The sequence below is a fragment of the Pipistrellus hanaki genome, assembly GCF_964339955.1.
Source record: "Pipistrellus hanaki genome assembly, chromosome: 8".
Lineage (NCBI taxonomy): Eukaryota > Metazoa > Chordata > Mammalia > Chiroptera > Vespertilionidae > Pipistrellus > Pipistrellus hanaki.
The window spans coordinates 9816327-9834421 of record NC_140510.1 but is presented as its reverse complement, the minus strand read 5'-3'; the positions used below and the strand labels follow the sequence as shown (position 1 = coordinate 9834421).

The 18095-nt window shown below is 38.2% G+C and overlaps 1 protein-coding gene across 5 annotated transcripts in view; it reads left to right on the top strand.

The window, feature by feature from the left end:
• PTPN4 (protein tyrosine phosphatase non-receptor type 4) overlaps positions 1-18095 on the top strand; it is a 175468-nt gene that overhangs the window by 123877 nt on the left and 33496 nt on the right. For all 5 annotated transcript variants that reach the window (XM_084892217.1, XM_084892214.1, XM_084892216.1 and 2 more), the window contains 6 exons: positions 2211-2294; positions 2376-2432; positions 8659-8815; positions 12100-12266; positions 13284-13374; positions 13459-13520. In XM_084892217.1, coding sequence (XP_084748343.1) covers positions 2211-2294; positions 2376-2432; positions 8659-8815; positions 12100-12266; positions 13284-13374; positions 13459-13520 — 618 coding nt within the window. The remainder of the gene's footprint in view (positions 1-2210; positions 2295-2375; positions 2433-8658; positions 8816-12099; positions 12267-13283; positions 13375-13458; positions 13521-18095) is intronic.

Genomic DNA, 18095 nt, shown 5'->3' with positions numbered 1-18095 from the left:
AGAAAGTCACAGAGATAATAATCAACTTCGTCAAATACTACAGTAAGTCAAGTAAGATGAGGGCTGAGAATTGAACACTGGAACAATGTGAAAACCTCTGGTGACCGTAATTGGAACAGTTTTGGTGAAATTCTAGAGGTGAAAATCCGACTCTAGGATGGAGTGAGAGGGACAGCAGATGGAAACACTCAAGAAATTTAGAGAAAGTATCACATGATCACACTCATATGTGGAATCTAAGTAACAAACTGATGAATGGAATGGACCCAGAGACATGGAAGCATGGAACAGAGTGCGGAATCCCAGAGGGAAGGTGGGGGAGGATGGAAAGGTGGGAGGTAATCAACAACAACAAAACAAAAGTTTAGCAGTAAGAGGAAGGAAAGTAAAGGCAGTAGCTAGATGGGGAAGTGGAGTCGGAGAAGAGGAGTTGTTGTTTTAATGGGAGAAGTAAGAGTATTTCCCGGAGGATGAAGGAAATGGATAAGCAGGAGGGTAGAGAATTGCTATAGCAATATTGTCGAGTATGGAAGAGAGGATGGGATCTAGAGCAAGCAAATAGGAAGACAATTTGAAGGCAATATAAGTTCTATAGTTAGAAGTGGTTATAGAGAATTTACAAATATATAAAAATAACTAATGAAGCTGTGGGGTTAAGGAAAGACTTCCCAGAAGTGATCATCTCTGAACTGTGTCTTGAAGGAATAAGTAAGAATTAGCCAGATATTTACCCTCAAAGAACAGGTATAAAACATGGTAAGTAAGCCAATAACAAATAACCAATCATATCCTATATATAATAAAGAGGTAATATCCAACACGCAAGATGGCCACCCTCATGTGGTCAAAGATGGTCAGCAAGGGAGAGCAGTTGGGAGGGACCAGGCCTGCAAGGAAGAGCAGTTGGGGGCAGTCAGGCCTGCAGAGGAGGGCAGTTAGGAATGACTAGGCTGGCAGAGGAAGGCAGTTGGGGGCGACCAGGCCTTCAGGGGATGGTAGTTAGGGGCAACCAGGCTGGCAAGGGAGGACAGTTAGTGATGACCAGGCCAGCAGGGGAAGGCAGTTGGGGGCGACCAGGCCTGCAGGGGAGGACAGTTAGGGGTGACCAGGCCGGCAGGGGAGGGTAGTTAGGGGTAATCAGGCCGACAGGGGAGCAGTTAGGCATCAATCAGGCTGGCAGAGGAGTGGTTAAGGGTGATCAAGCTGGCAGGCAGAAGCAGTTAGGAGCAATCAGGCAGGCAGACAAATGAGCAGTTGGGAGCCAGCAGTCCTGGATTGTGAGAGAGATGTTCCAGATTAGAGAGGATGAAGGCTTAGCTGAGAGACACACATCCCTCCCCACACCACCACCCCCCCCCCCACTTGTGCACAAATTTCGTGCACAGGGCCTCTAGTATTATATAATTTTATATAAGTGAAATGTCCAGAATAATCACATCTAGAGAGACAGAAAATAGATTTGTAGTTGAATAGGACTTAGGAATGGGATGAGGGGTTGGAAAATGACTGCTAATGAATACAGGATTTCTTTTGGAGGTGATGAAAATGTTCTAAAATTAAATTGTAGTGATGTTTGTACAACTCTGTAACTACAATATCAATTATTGAATTACGCACATTGATTGGTGAATTATATCTCAGTAAGGCTACTTTTTAAAAGTAGAGAGAGTAACATGAATTCATGTAACACTATGAGCACTTGCTGCATGTAAAGCTTTAAGCCAGGTTATAGAGATATTGCGATTCTTAAAATTAATTGATAAGCCCTGGCCAGGTAGCTAAGTGGGTTAAAGTATCGTCCTGATACACCAGGGTTGCAGGTTCAATCCCCAGTCAGGACACATACAAAATCAACCAATAAATGCATAAATAAGTGGTAAAACAGATTGATGTTTCTCTCTTTCTCCCCCTTCCTCTCTCTCTAAGAATTAATTTAAAAACAATAATTGATAAAGCTCCTGTCTCTCTTGGCACTTATAGTTTAGCATGTGGTGGCACAAAAACATGATAAAATAGATCTATTTGGGGTATCACGCCATTCCCTAAGTCTGTTATTCAAAATGTAAATTTCTGAATTAACATTTTAATTTTAATTTTGATTCTTTATGTACTATAGATAATGTCAACATACAAACAAAGCATTCTCTGTGTATGTAATGGATAGATTATAAGTGAAGAAAATTACAAGTTATTTATATTTATCTTTTTAGCCTAATGGTGGTATTCCACAAGATAATCTGGTTCTAATCAGAATGAAACCTGATGAAAATGGAAGATTTGGTTTCAATGTAAAGGTAATCTAAAATTTATATTGTACTCAGTTTTTAAATTAAGATGCTTTTATTTTGTTAATATTTGATTTGCTCTGTTTTAAGGGAGGATATGATCAGAAGATGCCTGTGATCGTGTCCCGAGTAGCACCAGGAACACCTGTGAGTTATCTAAATCTCCCAAGTAAATCTTGTTTTCAAGAATATGTACTTAATTAAATTAGTTAAAAAGGAAATAATCATTCTTTTAATTTGTCAAGTATCTACTGTTGTTGGTTGGATATCTTAAATTGCTGTAAAGTTTGTTTTTATTTATGCCCTGTTTATAAGAGTTTTTAAAATCCTTGTTTTATAAAGAAGCTGGTGTATGACTTTCAATGCTTCTAAAGTGTAAATAGATCCTATCAGAATAACTCCTTAAACAGCAAAATGTAGATAGGAGCCAGCCGGTGTGGCTCAGAGGTGGGGGTGTCTACCTATAAACCAAGAGGTCTGCAGGCTTGATCCCCAGTAGGGGGCGTGCAGGAGACAGCCGATCAATGATTCTCTCTAATCACTGATGTTTCTATATCTATTCTTTTCCCTTCCTTTCTGAAATCAATAAAAATATGTATTTTTTTAAATGTAGACAGGAGTTATATTTTTTATTCGTGTTTTTTTTTTTTGCTTGTTTTTTCATTTAGTATTGTTTACTTATATGCTATTTGCCTTCTTATGTTTAAAAAAAACTTAGTTTAAACATAAATAGTACTAGCGATTGTTTTTTTCTTATAAGGATAATTTTTAAACTTTTTATTATGAACATTCTAAACAAAAGGAGAGAAAATATTTTAGGAACCCATTATGATCACTTCCCCTGTTCCCATTATTTAGCTCAGCATTCATGAACTTCATGCTCATCATAAGGACAGCTCTTAATTAATATGGCTGTATTATCTTTATTGCTCTTCCATGCAGCAAATATGGCTTTCAAATTTACATTTATGTTATTGCCTACTTTACCTAATGGTCTTCAAGGACTGACTTTTCAGTCAGCACCCTTTATCGTTTAACTATCTCCCTGCCCCTAAGAAAGGTGTATAAATCAGTAGCTTGAGAGAAAGAGGTCAGTTATGCCTTTTTTGGTGCTTTCTTTGCAGCTACCTCAAAGTTAGTTTGAAGATCATAGTCAGGAATTAATTAAGGATATCATAATATATGGTTTTGATTTTGAAGGACTTTGTTGGTTGCAAATAATAGGGCATTTACTTATGGAATATCCCTGCCAACATAACTACAGCTTCTCCTTAGACTCTATCATACTTCAGTTTGGTGCAAAAGTAGTTTATGTGCAGTTTTTATTTTGTCATATATTAAAAGGAGCATATTCAAGGATTTGGATTAAGTTAATTGTTTTTATTGCTTCATCAAGAACAAAAAAAAAAATTACATAGAGCTCATAAGTGTCTCATAAAACCAAGCACAGGAACACAGTCACACCACCAGAAAGAACTCATCCGTCACTCTCTACTTTTTATCTATATTTCTTGTGTGAATGTCCCATTCTTCTCTGTTCAAACCATTTTGTACACTGAATCTGTGACATCTCTCAAGCCACTTCAAATATATTAGTCTGAATAAAAATAGTATATTTAGTGACAATTTCAGGTCAAGTCCTGTAATATCACCACCACCAGACATACTCTGCCTTCAGATATAATTATGACTCCTAAATCTCTGCTAAATTAAAATTGTATAGCTACTGCTATTTTGTCTCAGTCCACATGGTAGGATATGACTACTAGTAACTTCCATATTTACATATTACCAGCTCAGCAACCCAAAATGATTAAGCCTATACAAATTATTGGCTCCTGGGAAATAAACCAATCAGATCCAGTTTGAGTCAGATGTCCTCTTTTAAACCAATCTTGAGGTCAGAGGGGACAGGACAGGGATACAGTGTACAAAATTACTCTTGAGTCGGCTATGCATATGAAGGATAGGAACAAAGATGGGAAAATAGTCCAAAATTATTTATTTAATGATAACTGTATATGTTTCAGACTGCAGATGAAGAGATAAGAGGCTGCTAAATTCTGATCAAGTAGTAAGATAGATAATGTGTAACATAGAAAACTAAAGAAAAACAAAATGGGGGAGATATGTGGAGTTACTGAGATAAACACAAAAGTTGTAGGTAAGATGTTGAAAGTGACTCTAGAGAGGGGGGAATGGGAGGGAAGAACACGAGAAATGGTTTCTTAATCTTTCAGCTCTAGTCAACTTTTTAAACTATGTAATGTATAACTTTGCTAAAAACAAAAATTTTAATTGCAACTTAAATATATATCTTTTGACCTGACAGTGAGTGGCCTCTAATGAAACAGTTGTGCTAGGGAACAAACGATATACAAGGATGTTCACTGTAGTATTGTTTATAACAGTCAAAAATCAGGGGCAAATAAAATACACATCATTAGAGCTGGTGAAATACATTATGTGTTGCTATGTAACTATTTAAAAGAATGATGTAGCTCTATACTAGTATGCATATATGTTCATAAGAAGATATTACAAAAAATTAGTATTACAATTCTACGTTTATGTTTGATCCAGTTTTTTAAAATGTGAATTATGTGTATTAAAAAGTCTAGATACATGCTTAAAAGCTTAACAATGTTTCATCCAAGTAGTGGGATTACTGGTATTAATCACTTACTTCTATATTCCTTTTTTAATAGATCATGTCAGTGAGCATGCATTGCTTTTATAATTAGAAATTGCAATACACCTTTTTTATTATGCCAGTTGTAATGATCAGTGAATAACACAAAAGAAATAATTGATTTTTCTGAGCAGTGAATGTGGATAGTTATTAATTAAGTCAAGGATGTTCAGGGAACATTCTATAGACAGGTTCACTTCCAAACAGAATTCTGTGACTAAGTTTTTTTTTAGGCTATACGGATTATTGGTAAAATTTTATTTTTTGCCACATAGAACTGTGTTCCATATATATTAACTGAATTTAGGAAAAAATAAAACAATAGAAATTTATCATTTTTATATTATTTTACTAATTTGGAGACCATCACAATCTTCCCATTGGAAACCTCATTTTAAGTGATTGGGGGGGAAAGAGTTTTAAATATTTTCATGTTTTTTTAATTGTAATCCTTCTGAAATGGATAAAAGAATTCCCAATTAAAGTCAAATTTTTGTTCCAATGTGATCATCTTTGAGCCAATAACTATTTCTGCAACAAAAATTTATTTTAATATACAGGTCATCTAGACTTTCCAGATTAGAATGAAATGCAATAAAAAAATTATAAACATAACTGACAAAAGCAGATTATGCATGAGAGAGTTCTTTCTCTTCAATGGTAGTGAGTAAAAAAAAAAAATCTGCCTCTTAGTTACAGCATTTTGGTTAATACTGCCCTTTTAGTCTCAATCCTTTGGAATATCAGTGGCTATATGAAAGTACAGTTAGAGATTAATAACTATCTTCTCCTTAGCACATAAACTACCTCCTCTTTTCATTAACTATACTATTCACAAAGTAAGGTGAGAGTATAACTTTTTTCACTATAACCCTTTTCTCCCAGTACCATTAATGTCTTCCAGTTCACCACTCTTTGGGTACCTTGAAGACATTTACAAAAACTTGGACCAAATTGATACATAAAGGTATCACACTACTAATACACAGAAGGTGTATATGACTATCATCTGCTTCACTACAAGGAGAGAAAAAAGCAACTAGAGAGAATGGTCATAACCTTAAATTTGAGTTCTCCAGGTTTTAACATTTGTATACTTATATCATTTTTATCTTCACAGCTCTTTGTTATTATAATCAGAGCAGCTTATCTGCTCCATTTTCAGAGTTTCGGGTGTCTCAGAGCACACATTTTATAAGCAGTAGAGGACATGATATATCATGTTGGATTTTATTGACTTTGTGTTTATAGTGAATTTGAATAGTCATGTTTTCAAGTCTTCAAGCTTTTGCAACAGGAAGTTTCTTTTTTTGTGTGAGGTCCAACCCCATCATTTCCTTCTGTATCTGACCTATTGTCCTTCATTCTTTATTCCTATCCCTTCTTATTGCTATCCCTGGAATGTGCTGTCCATATTTCTGTTTATCTCTTTTATTTGAATTACTCATTTATTTTTCTCAATAAAATACAGGCAGTCATCACTTTGTACAGTAGAACATGACCATAAAAAATGACCATTCAAGATGAAACTATGTAAAGTGACCTTGATAATTAATGGGGGAAATTGTGGTTGTTTCTAAGACCTTTAAATTTTTCATTAAAATGTCTCTTACTGTCCCTTATAGAGAAATGAGAAATAGTAAAACTAGCCCTGGCCGGATGGCTCAGATGGTTGGGGCATCATCCCGTACACCAAAAGATTACAGGTTTAGCTGGGACCGGTTTGGCTCAGTGGATAGAGCGTCGGCCTGGGGACTGAAGGGTCCCGGGTTCCATTCCGATCAAGGGCATGTACCTTGGTTGCGGGCACATCCCCAGTAGGGGGCGTGCAAGAGGCAGCTGATCGATGACTCTCTCTCATCGATGTTTCTAACTCTCTATCCCTCTCTCTTCCTCTCTGTGAAAAATCAATAAAATATATTTTATAAAAATTAAAATAAAAAAAAAGATTACAGGTTTAATTTCCGTCAGGACACATACCTAGATTGCTGGTTCAGTCCCAGTTGAGGAACGAATGGGAGGCAGCTAATTGATGTCTCTCTGTCTCTATTTCTCTCTCTCCCATTTCCTTCCTCCTTTCTAAAATCAGTGCATATCCTTAGATGAGGATAAATAAATAAAATCTGTGAAATCAGTGCTTTTTAAAAAAAAAAGTAAAACTACTGATTGACTGCCCTGTCATTCTAAACATTAGAAGCATTGAGAACTTAAGTATTTAATTTCTTAATGAAAACTTATCACAAGTGGTTTGAATAGGCTTGTGCCCTTCTCGTCATATAAATTAAAATATAGAGTGAGCCGAAACCGGTTTGGCTCAATGGATAGAGCGTCAGCTTGGGGACTGAAGGGTCCCGGGTTCGATTCCGGTCAAGGGCATGTACCTTGGTTGCGGGCATATCCCCAGTAGGGGGTGTGCAAGAGGCAACTGATCGATGACTCTCTCTCATCGATGTTTCTAACTCTCTATCTCTCTCCCTTCCTCTCTGTACAAAATCAATAAAATATATTTAAAAAATATATAGAGAGAGTGAGCATTCTTTCTTGACTTAGCAAATTGTCATATCCTTTTTAAGTTTGAATTTACTTTCAATTTTTGGTCCTCTGCATTTTTTTTTTTAAGTAAACTTTTATTGATTTCAGAGAGGAAAGGAGAAAGAGAGGAAGAGAGAGATAGAAACATCAGTGATGAGAGAATATCATTGATTGGCTGCCTCCTCACGCCCTCCACTAGGGATCCAGCACACAGCCTGGGCATGTACCCTGGCCTGAAATTGAACTTTAACCTTTTGGTTCCTAGGTCAGCATTCAACTACTGAGCCACACCAGCCAGGCAGTCCTCTGCATTTTTAATGTTGTAAAATATCTCCAAGATTTCCTTTAATGAGAAGTTTTATGCCAGCATCATGTCCTCAAGAAAAACTTACTCCTTTTTTATTATACCCACTTTCATCATTAATGTTGATAAGTTCCCCTTCATTAAATCCCCTTCTCTGTATACTTAGAGTCTCTTAAACCAGCGGTCACCAACTGGTAGTCCACAGGCCACTGGTCGTCCATGAGGTCCAAAAGGTTGGTGATCACTGTCTTAAACAGTAGCAGTGTATATTTTCATCATCAGCTGTTTCTTACCCATTTTAATGTGGTTTTATTGTTGGGAGATGAGGCAGCACAAGTACTAGAATACACTTTGCTGTCTGCAGGAACTGAGTAACAGGTGCCCAGCGACAGATCACCAGCAGACATTGAAGGAAGTGATGTGTTTGGGTATTGGTCATGATGTGTCTATTATTTATGTAGAGAGTTTTGGGCTACAATCTAGCAGCAAAGATTGTATTTTATGGAATTATTCACAATTAATATATTCACAGTGGGAACTGAAATTTGTACATATCTGGGTAGTGCAAAGTGAGGCCTGACAGTGTCTAGGCATCTCCAAATAACTGGTCTTATCTCTATGGCTATGCATGTAATAAGGGGAAAAGTTGTTGAATGAAAAAAAAAAGAAGTAGAGTATCTTCATGGGAAAACTAGATTTCTGTTTCATTTTTGAGTAGATGAATGGATAGACGTTTTTCTATATGTAGCTTTAATTCTACTTTAGAGTCTATAAAAATAAATTTTTGTGCTTTACTTTTAGAAAGCCATGTACAGATCTGAAACCTTATTTGCATTATGTTGCAGGCTGACCTCTGTGTCCCTCGATTGAATGAAGGGGACCAAGTTGTACTGATCAATGGTCGGGACATTGCAGAACATACCCACGACCAGGTTGTCCTGTTTATTAAAGCTAGCTGTGAGAGACATTCTGGGGAACTCGTACTTCTAGTCCGGCCTAATGGTAAGTAATCTACATAGCACTGGATATTTTTCATAATTATTAGTGTTTCTTACTGGAATAGCAGCCAGAGTAGGCTTTTAAACCTAAATCTGTCTTGCATGTCAGTTTCCTGCTCAAAGTATAGTGGCTTCCATTCACACTTGGAGTAAAACGTAAGTTCTTGTCCTCCTTGCCTACCACTCAGCCTTGTTCATTCTGTCCTATGCTGGCTTTCTTGCTATTCCTTCCACCTACATTTTGTATGATTTTCCTGATTTTGTATGACTTATTCTCTCACTCCCTTCAGGTTTTAAGTCACATGTCATCCTCAGAAAGTCCTTCTTTCCCAACTGCCATAGCTAAAATGGCCTCTTTCCCCTGCTTGCTCTAGTAGTAGTAATAGATAATCAATAAATAATAGTTGAATTAATTAGTAAATTTGAACTCTGTTCCACTTTTAGGAAACTCTGTAACAAGCTGCAGTTAAATCATTTTTATTTTTAATCCTGTCATATGTTTTCAGTAGAGAATGCCTGTAACCTAATCATGTCATCTCCTGCTCTGGACAGCGAACGTATTAATTCAGAATCAGAGTCCCAGGCTTGGAGAAGCCCTCATGCTGTAAGCTCTGGCTCCTTTACTGACTGCTTAAGTTCCTCAGTAGTGATCTCAAGAATGTCCTGGTGGTACGGAGCACTCAGTAGCTCATGAAGCAGTTCACCCCCCATTTGGATAGCTTGAACTATTAATTTGAACTAAAATCAAACTTTCTTCAGTCCTGTTATCCAGAATAAATTTAATCCCTGTTCCTTCCGTTTTATTGAAAATAGCTGATTTTACCAGAAACCCTCCCCCTTTCCTCCAGTTCAGTAATCCCAGATCCTTCAGTGAGTGTTCATATGGCATTGTTTCAAGTTCCCTTCACACTGTATCAATTTCCTCTGGAAAAAATGTGTATATGCCTGTATCCCAGCATCAGACATACTCTTCTGGTTTTGTTCTGAACAGTTTACTATTAATCATAGTTTTAGCAATAAGAGTACTTATTGGTTAATGCTATATACCTACTAGTGGCCCATTGCAGGAAGATTCCTACAATAGGACTTTCTGCTGCAGTTGCTGCCCCACCTATTTTGCTCCCTTTCTTCCCTCCCCACCTGCTTTCCTGCCATCTGCCCGCCCTGCCTGCTTCCCTTCCTTCTCTACCACCTGGCTTGCTTGCTCCCTTAAGCAGTGCTTGGCTTCTTCAGTCTTCACTGTCTTCAGTCTTCACTCTGGCCTGGATATGCAAATTAACTGCCATCTTGATTGGGTTATTTTGCATACTACCCTGATTGGCTGGTGGGCGTAGCGAAGGTGCGATCAATTTGCATGTTTCTCTTTTATTAGGTAGGATGGCATATATTCAAGTAAAATGTAATTGGAACTCTATCTATTCCCACACCACACTGAACCCTATAAAAATTACAAGAAAAAAATACAAAACTCATTTTGCCTATTGGGTACAAGTAAGCATTTTCATTTCATCTTTTCTACTTGGTGTTTTTCTGCTTTCATTATCTGGAATTTGCATTCTAGGAAAATTCGCAGGATTCCAACACAACATTCTATTTTAACTTTTAAGGAACTCATTCATTTAGATTTGATATTTAGGTGATTCATTATTAGGCACTTTCTGTCAAGTAAGCAACTTAAATTTTATATTAAGATAACATCCTCTCTAGTTTAGTGTTGTTTTCTCTTGATACCAGATGTTAAAGATGTTTTCTCTTGATAACAGATGTTTAAATGTTTTCCTTGCATCTAGACTCTTGTATATTCTTATTTAATCTTTACAGCTATCCAGTGACACACCTACCATCCCCATTTTATAGTTGAGGACATTTTGACACCTTGACATTCAGTTCTGCTCACAAATTTATGACGGGTACAGATCCATATAATAGAAAAGTCTTAGTTTTTTGCAGTTCAAATCATCTCATTTATACTTTAAATTAGGAGAGGAATCCACCTAGGTCTTAATAAAGGTCTTTCTCTTATTATTTTTCTAGAAGTCCAGTGCACGAACTTTGTGCATGGCCAGAGGATGTCCCTCAGCCCAGCCTGTACCCTCCAATATGGGATCCCTCTCACAATCCAGGACAGCTGGCTCCCAACCACTCGCCTGCCTGATTGCCCATAACTGCTTCTGCCTGCCAGCCTGATCACCCCCTAATCACTCCCCTGCCAGCCTGATCGATGCCTATCTGCTCCCCTGTTGGCCCAATTACCCCTAACTGCCCTCCTCTGCAGGCCTGGTTCCCCCAGCTGCCCTCCCCTGCAGGCCTGGTCTCTTCCCCCTCCCCCACAACTGTTCTCCCCTTCAGGCCTAGTCCCCCCAAACTACCTTCCTCTGCCGGCCCATTCACCCCTACTGCCCTCCCTTGCAGGCCTGGTCACCACTAACTGCCCTCCCCTGCTAGCCTAATTTCCCTCCCCTGCTGGCCATCTTGTGGTGGCCATCTTGTGTCCACATGGAGGCGGCCATCTTGTGTGTTGGAGTGATGGTCAGTTGGGAGCCAGCAGTCCTGGATTGTGAGAGGGATGTCCAACTGCCCGTTTAGGCCAGATCCCACCAGGATTGGACCTAAACAGACAGTCGGACATCCCTCAAGGTTGTCCCAGATTGGAGAGAGTGCAGGCAAGGCTAAGGGACACACACATACCCTCCCGTGGACAGATTTCGTGCACTGGGCCTCTAGTGTTACTGTATCTGAGGGCAAGAAAAGAAAGAGGTGGACTATAGGCCAGGGTCTAGGGTCTGTCTCCCCTCAAACTGCCATGGCCATGAATTCTGGCCTAGGTTCTCATTTGAAATCCAGACTCCCCGGTTGTTTTGTAAATATGTCAAGGAGAGGATAAAACGTGTTTTGTTTAAAACTCTGTTTCATTTATAACTGTTCCTATCTAGACATATAGTATATAGGCTTCTATTTGTACTCTTGCCTTAGGTCCCACAAATTAGGGCAAGTCTTTTCAAAGCTGCTTCTTGGCAGCTCCTCTTTTTCTTAATGTCTCTTCAAATTATGGAGATTTTCAGCAATTATAGCCAAGAACCGTTCTTTTCCTCGAAGGTGCAGCAAATTTCTTCATCTCCACAGTCACTGTTTGGCCCTACACCTTGACATCAGACACAGATCTGATGAATTATGAATAAATTATTTTTCTTGACACATAAAAAATAAATCTAGTAAATTCTTTTCCCAACTCATTAAGTTTTTCATGTGTCTTTATTAAAATTTTTATTTTATTTTTTTTGGTCTTAGCTGTCTACGATGTAGTGGAAGAAAAGCTGGAAACTGAGCCAGACTTCCAGTACATTCCTGAGAAGGCCCCACTAGATGGCGCCCATCAGGATGACCGTTCCCTGCGGGAGTCAATGATCCAGCTAGCTGAGGGGCTTATCACGGGAACAGTCCTGACACAATTTGATGTAAGTAATATTGTATGGGTTTTTTCTTTCTTTCTTTTTAAAATATTTTTTTAATTTCGATTTTCAGAGAGAGAATTGGGAAGAGGCAAGAGAAACATCCATCCCTGATGGATCAAGCCTGCAACCTGAGCATGTGCCCTGACAGGGAATTGAACCAGTCACCTTTCAGTGTATAGGACTACACCCAACCAACTGAGATATACCAGCCAGGGCAATATTGTATGATTTCTTTCTTTTTTTCTTCTTTATTGATTTCAGAGAGGAAGGGAGAGGGAGAGAGAGATAGAAACATCAATGATGAGAGAGAATCATTGATTGGTTGCCTCCTGAACTCCCCCTACTGGGGATGGAGCCTGCAACCTGGACATGTGCTCTTGACTGGACTCAAACTGGGACCCTTTAGTCCACAGGCTGATGCTTAATCTGTAATAAAATAACTGTTTTTGTGAAAGTTGGCAGATGAAGGTAGGCAATTGTAGACTTAAAAATCCTAAATTAAAGGAAAATAGTTTGTACCTTGTAATATTTAACCTTTAAATTTTAGCAGTATAATTAGCCATTATTAGTATTTGTTGCTCTGAAGGATATGTTACAGATAAATGACTAAAACATTTGTGACTAAAAAAAAACAAACAAAAAAAAAAACTGTCAGTTTTGCTAGCTTCTTTAAGTTCTGGATTCATATACTTTAAATATCTACAAAGTATATAAAAGCTAAATGTTTTCTGCAGATTTTCTGTTTCAAAATGTCTGGTACTTTTTGCAGTAAGAAAAATTGTTTTAATTTATTTTGCCATTCTCTAAAATATGATATATTCATATCAGAATTTGTACAGAATTTAGCTTTGAAAATCTGGTTTAATATCCTATCAGCTTAAGGTACATCATTGTATAGATGAGGTATACTAAGAAAAACAAAACCTGTTTTATAGCATAGGAACAAGTCAGAAAAACAAAATGAAACTTTTGTTGGCCTGCTGAACTCGTACCTTTTTGTTTTGTTTTGTTTTGTTTTAGCAACTATATCGAAAAAAACCTGGAATGACAATGTCTTGTGCCAAATTACCTCAGAATATTTCCAAAAATAGATACAGAGATATTTCGCCTTGTAAGTATCTATGATTTCTGCATGTTAGGCTTTAATCTTTTTAACATGACTTTACTGAAATCTTTTTTTTTGAAATTTTTTCAGATGATGCTACACGGGTCATTTTAAAGGGTAATGAAGACTATATCAATGCAAATTATATAAATGTAAGTTTATTTTTATTATTTCATTTGTATAAGAAGGGCCACTATAAACTGAGATTTATTCCATTTTGTTAAAAGCCTAACCTTGAGAGAATATTAAAACTTTCAGATATTGAAAAATATTATAAAAGTAATGTTAAAAAATAGTTTGATACTGACATCCTATCTAATAAAAGAGTAATTTGCAAATTGACTGTACTTCTGCTACAACCACAAGCCACGCCCACCAGCCAATCAGGAGCGAGTATGCAAATTAACTTAACCAAGATGGCTGCGGCCATGGAGTGAGCAAAAGGCTTAGGTTTCCCTGATGATGGAGGAAGCCAAGCTTCCTGCAGCCCTGATCTTTGCTCAAGGCTACAATTATAGAAGATAAATAAATCCCAACAAAAATGGCTGTAGCCCGGGAGCAAGCAGGAGGTTTGGCTTCACTCAAGTCTAAAAAATTTCAATCACAGAAGATAAATAAATCCTAGATACCAGGGTCTCCGCTTGGGTTGCCAGGGGGCATGGCCGGCCTGCAAACAACCACAGGCCCCTCGCCCAGTCTGCCCCACACCCCAAGGGAACTCCCACCCTGATCCGGGATACCTTTCAGAGCAAATTAGCTGTCCACTATCTGTGCACCAGGCCTTTATCCTATCTAATAAAAGAGTAATATGCAAATTGACCATCACTACAACACACAAGATGGCTGCCCCCATGTGATCAAAGATAGCTGACCCCATGTGGATACAAGATGGCCAGCAGGAAATGGCAGTTGGTAGGGACCAGGTTCGCAAGGGAAGGCAGTTGTGGGTGATCAGGCCAACAGGGGGTGGTTTTTAGGAGGGACCAGGCCTGCAGGGGAGGGCAGTTAGGGGCAAACAGGCTGGCAGGGGAGCAGTTAGGCATCAATCAGGCTGGCAGGGGAGTGGTTAGGGGCAATCAGGAAGGCAGGCAGACGAGCAGTTGGGAGCCAGCAGTCCTGTATTGTGATAGGGATGTCCCAGATTGGAGAGGGTGCAGGCTTGGTTGAGGGACACACACCCTGTGCATGAATTTTGTGCACAGGGCCTCTAGTAGTAATATATACATATAACAGTGGAATGGAATAATCTAGTCTAGAAATAGGCTGAAATAAAACTAGAAATTTGTTTATGGTAGAGATAGCCTTTTAAATAATTTAAAGTAAAACTGATGATCTAGTGAATGAATTAGGTGTCTGGAATATACCATGATAAAGAGGTTTCCTCCTACTCCTATGGAGTAAAAACAGGATTACTATTTTTACTTTGGATTATAGAAAATTTTAAACATACAAAAATAGAGAAAAAGTTAACTGAACGAATTTAAACACATGACTCAGCTTTGACAGTTACCAACTAATGGCCAACTTTGTTTCACTTATCCTCCCACCATGCCCCACACATCCACATTGTTTTGGAACAAATCTACACATCATATAATTGATCTATAAACACTACATACTCTTGAGACCAGCATACATTTTAGATGTATCAAAATATAAATGTATGAAACGGACAAGAAAATACTTGGAGGAATATATGAGAATTGTTTAAAATCTCTGAGAAAGGAGATTTTTTTTAAGCTTAGGTACATGTCTAAGCTATAAAAAAGAAAAAAAGATTAATGAGTTGGACAATGTATAAATTTTAATTTGGGGGTTGCTTTGAAAAGTACTAAAATCAAATGACAAACTGAATTTTTTAAGTAGTATAAACTGCTTATTTCATCAATATTTGTAAAGAGCTCTAGAAGTCAATAAGAAAAATAAATACAATGTAATGAAAACAATGAAGGATATGCAAAGACTGTTCATAGGGAATGCTCTGCCAGTGACTTTATTTTAAAAAAAATTTATGGCATTTTATAATCTATTCAAAAGTAGAACAGTATGAAGAGCCCCCCCAACCATAAACCTGTTACCCACCTTCGATAAATATCAACAAACACAAAATTCATGCACTCGGGGGCAGGGGTCTTTCAGCCCAGCCTGCACCCTCTTGCAGTCCAGGTGCCCTCAGGGGATGTTTGACTGCCAGCTTAGGCCCAGGGAGCAAGCCTAAGCCATAAGTCAGACATCTTTAGAATTGCTACGAAGGCAGGAGAGGCTCCTGTCACTGCCACTGCACTCACCAGCCGTGAGCCGCCTTCTGGCTGAGCAGCACTCCCCCTGTGGGAACACTGACCACCAGCCGGAAGCTCCTGTGTTGAGTATCTGGCCCCCGTGGTCAGTGTGCATCATAGTGAGTGGTTGTTCCACAGTTTGGTTGATTTGCATATTAGCCTTTTATTATATAGGATGGCCAATCTTGTTCCATCTAAACACTACCCCCCTAGATTTATTTAAATCAAATATATCACTTTTTGTAAATATAATCAATTCGTATTATTTGTGATAGTCTATAAAGTCTTTATAACCTTGAATTAGCAAATACTGAATCCTTGCTGCAAAGGGAAAATACATGGGTTAGGGTCCCATGAGCTTCTATTTACAACATTTTGTCAGTTGATCGATACATAACCTTGCTTCAGTTTAAAGATACCTTTAAAGTAGTAATATATACATATAACAGTGGAATGGAATAATCTAGTCTAGAAATAGGCTGAAATAAAACTAGAAATTTGTTTATGGTAGAGATAGCCTTTTAAATAATTTAAAGTAAAACTGATGATCTAGTGAATGAATTAGGTGTCTGGAATATACCATGATAAAGAGGTTTCCTCCTACTCCTATGGAGTAAAAACAGGATTACTATTTTTACTTTAGCACTTGGGGACTGTTTTAAACAGTGAAATTGCTAACAACAAGCACAGAAATTTAAAAATGTGGCATTAAATAGACTGCAAAAAGGGCAGTTGTTTAAGTATGAGAGTAGAAGCAAGAAGGAAGAACAGCAGCATCTTACTCAATATTAGCTGGAAATGTTTGCTTTGCGTGGCTCAGATTTTTTACCGCTTTAGACATGTCTATAAATGACCATGAAAGCACTGGGATTACAAATAAATTTTAGCAAGTAGGCAAAATACAGAATCTGTGGATAGTGAGGATTAACTATTTTAATATGTATCTCTGGGGACCTTTTTTATTTTTACTATTTTAGGAAAACCACAATACCATTATAACACTTAAAAAAATCTAATGGTTAAATAAATAATACATTTTTCTTAAAAAGAAAAATCCAAATAAAAACTACAAAGGGAGCAAGCCTAAGCCATAAGTCAGACATCTTTAGAATTGCTGCGGAGGCAGGAGAGGCTCCTGTCACTGCCACTGCACTCAACAGCGGTGAACCCGGCTTCTGGCTGAGCAGCACTCCCCCTTTGGGAGCACTGACCACCAGGGGGAAGTCTTATTTAATAGACTGAAATGTCAGAAAGTTTGATAATACTATATATAAGTTTGTATCTATTTTTTTTTTAATATATTTTATTGATTTTCCACAGAGAGGAAGGAAGAGGGATAGAGAGCTAGAAACGTCGATGAGAGAGAAACATCGACCAGCTGCCTCCTGCACACCCCCTGCCGGGGATGTGCCCGCAACCAATGTACATGCCCTTGACCGGAATCGAACCTGGGACCCTTCAGTCCGCAGACCGACGCTCTATCCACTGAGCCAAACCGGTTTCGGCATAAGTTTATATCTTTTATCTGAAATTTGAGATCAAAGATGCTTCAGAATGTAGAATTTTTTTGGATTTTTTTAAGGTTATTAATGTATATACCATGGCAGGCTGTAATGAGTATATTATATTCAACATGCCAACTACAGATATTTCCATAAACAGTTTTAGTTGAGATCAACTCAGATATTCCTTTTCAAATGAGTCCAGGTTAGGTCAGGTGTACCAAAAGAAAAAGACAGCGTTACACTTTATTATTAAGGACATTACCAGGAAACAATCATTTCTCATATATTACGTATGGTAAAAGTACAAATAGGTACAACCTCTTTAGAGAGCAATTTTGTATACTCTGACAAGATTCTAAATGCATGTATACTAGTAGTATGATTCAACATTGTCATTTCTTCCTATTGCCCACACAAATAGGTTTCTTTTAATGTGCACAAAAATTTTAGGTTTGCAAAAGTATTCAACATAGTTTTATTTATGGTCACAAAAGATTAGCAGCAACTTAAGTATCCTATTTAATAAAAGCCTAATGTGCTAAGTGTCCAGTTGTCCATTCAACCAATCAAAGTATAATATGCTAATGATATGCTAAGGCTGCTCAGCCACTCACTATGATGTGCACTGACCATCAGGGGGCAGACAGTCAACTAATCTCTATGACGTATACTGATCACCAGGGGGCAGACGCTCCTACTGGTAGGTTAGCTTGCTGCTAGAGTCCGGCTGATCAAGACTAAGTGAGACATGCCGTGAGGCCTCCCATGAACCCTCCTCTCCTGGTCAACTTCCTATGTCCCTCCTGGCCCCGATCATGCACCAGTGGGGTCTGTAGGCCTAGCCTGTGCCTTCTCAAAATCTGGGACCCCTCCAAGGATGTCAGAGAGCCAGTTTTGGCCCAATCCCACAAGCCAGGCCAAGGGACCCTGCTGGTGCACAGAT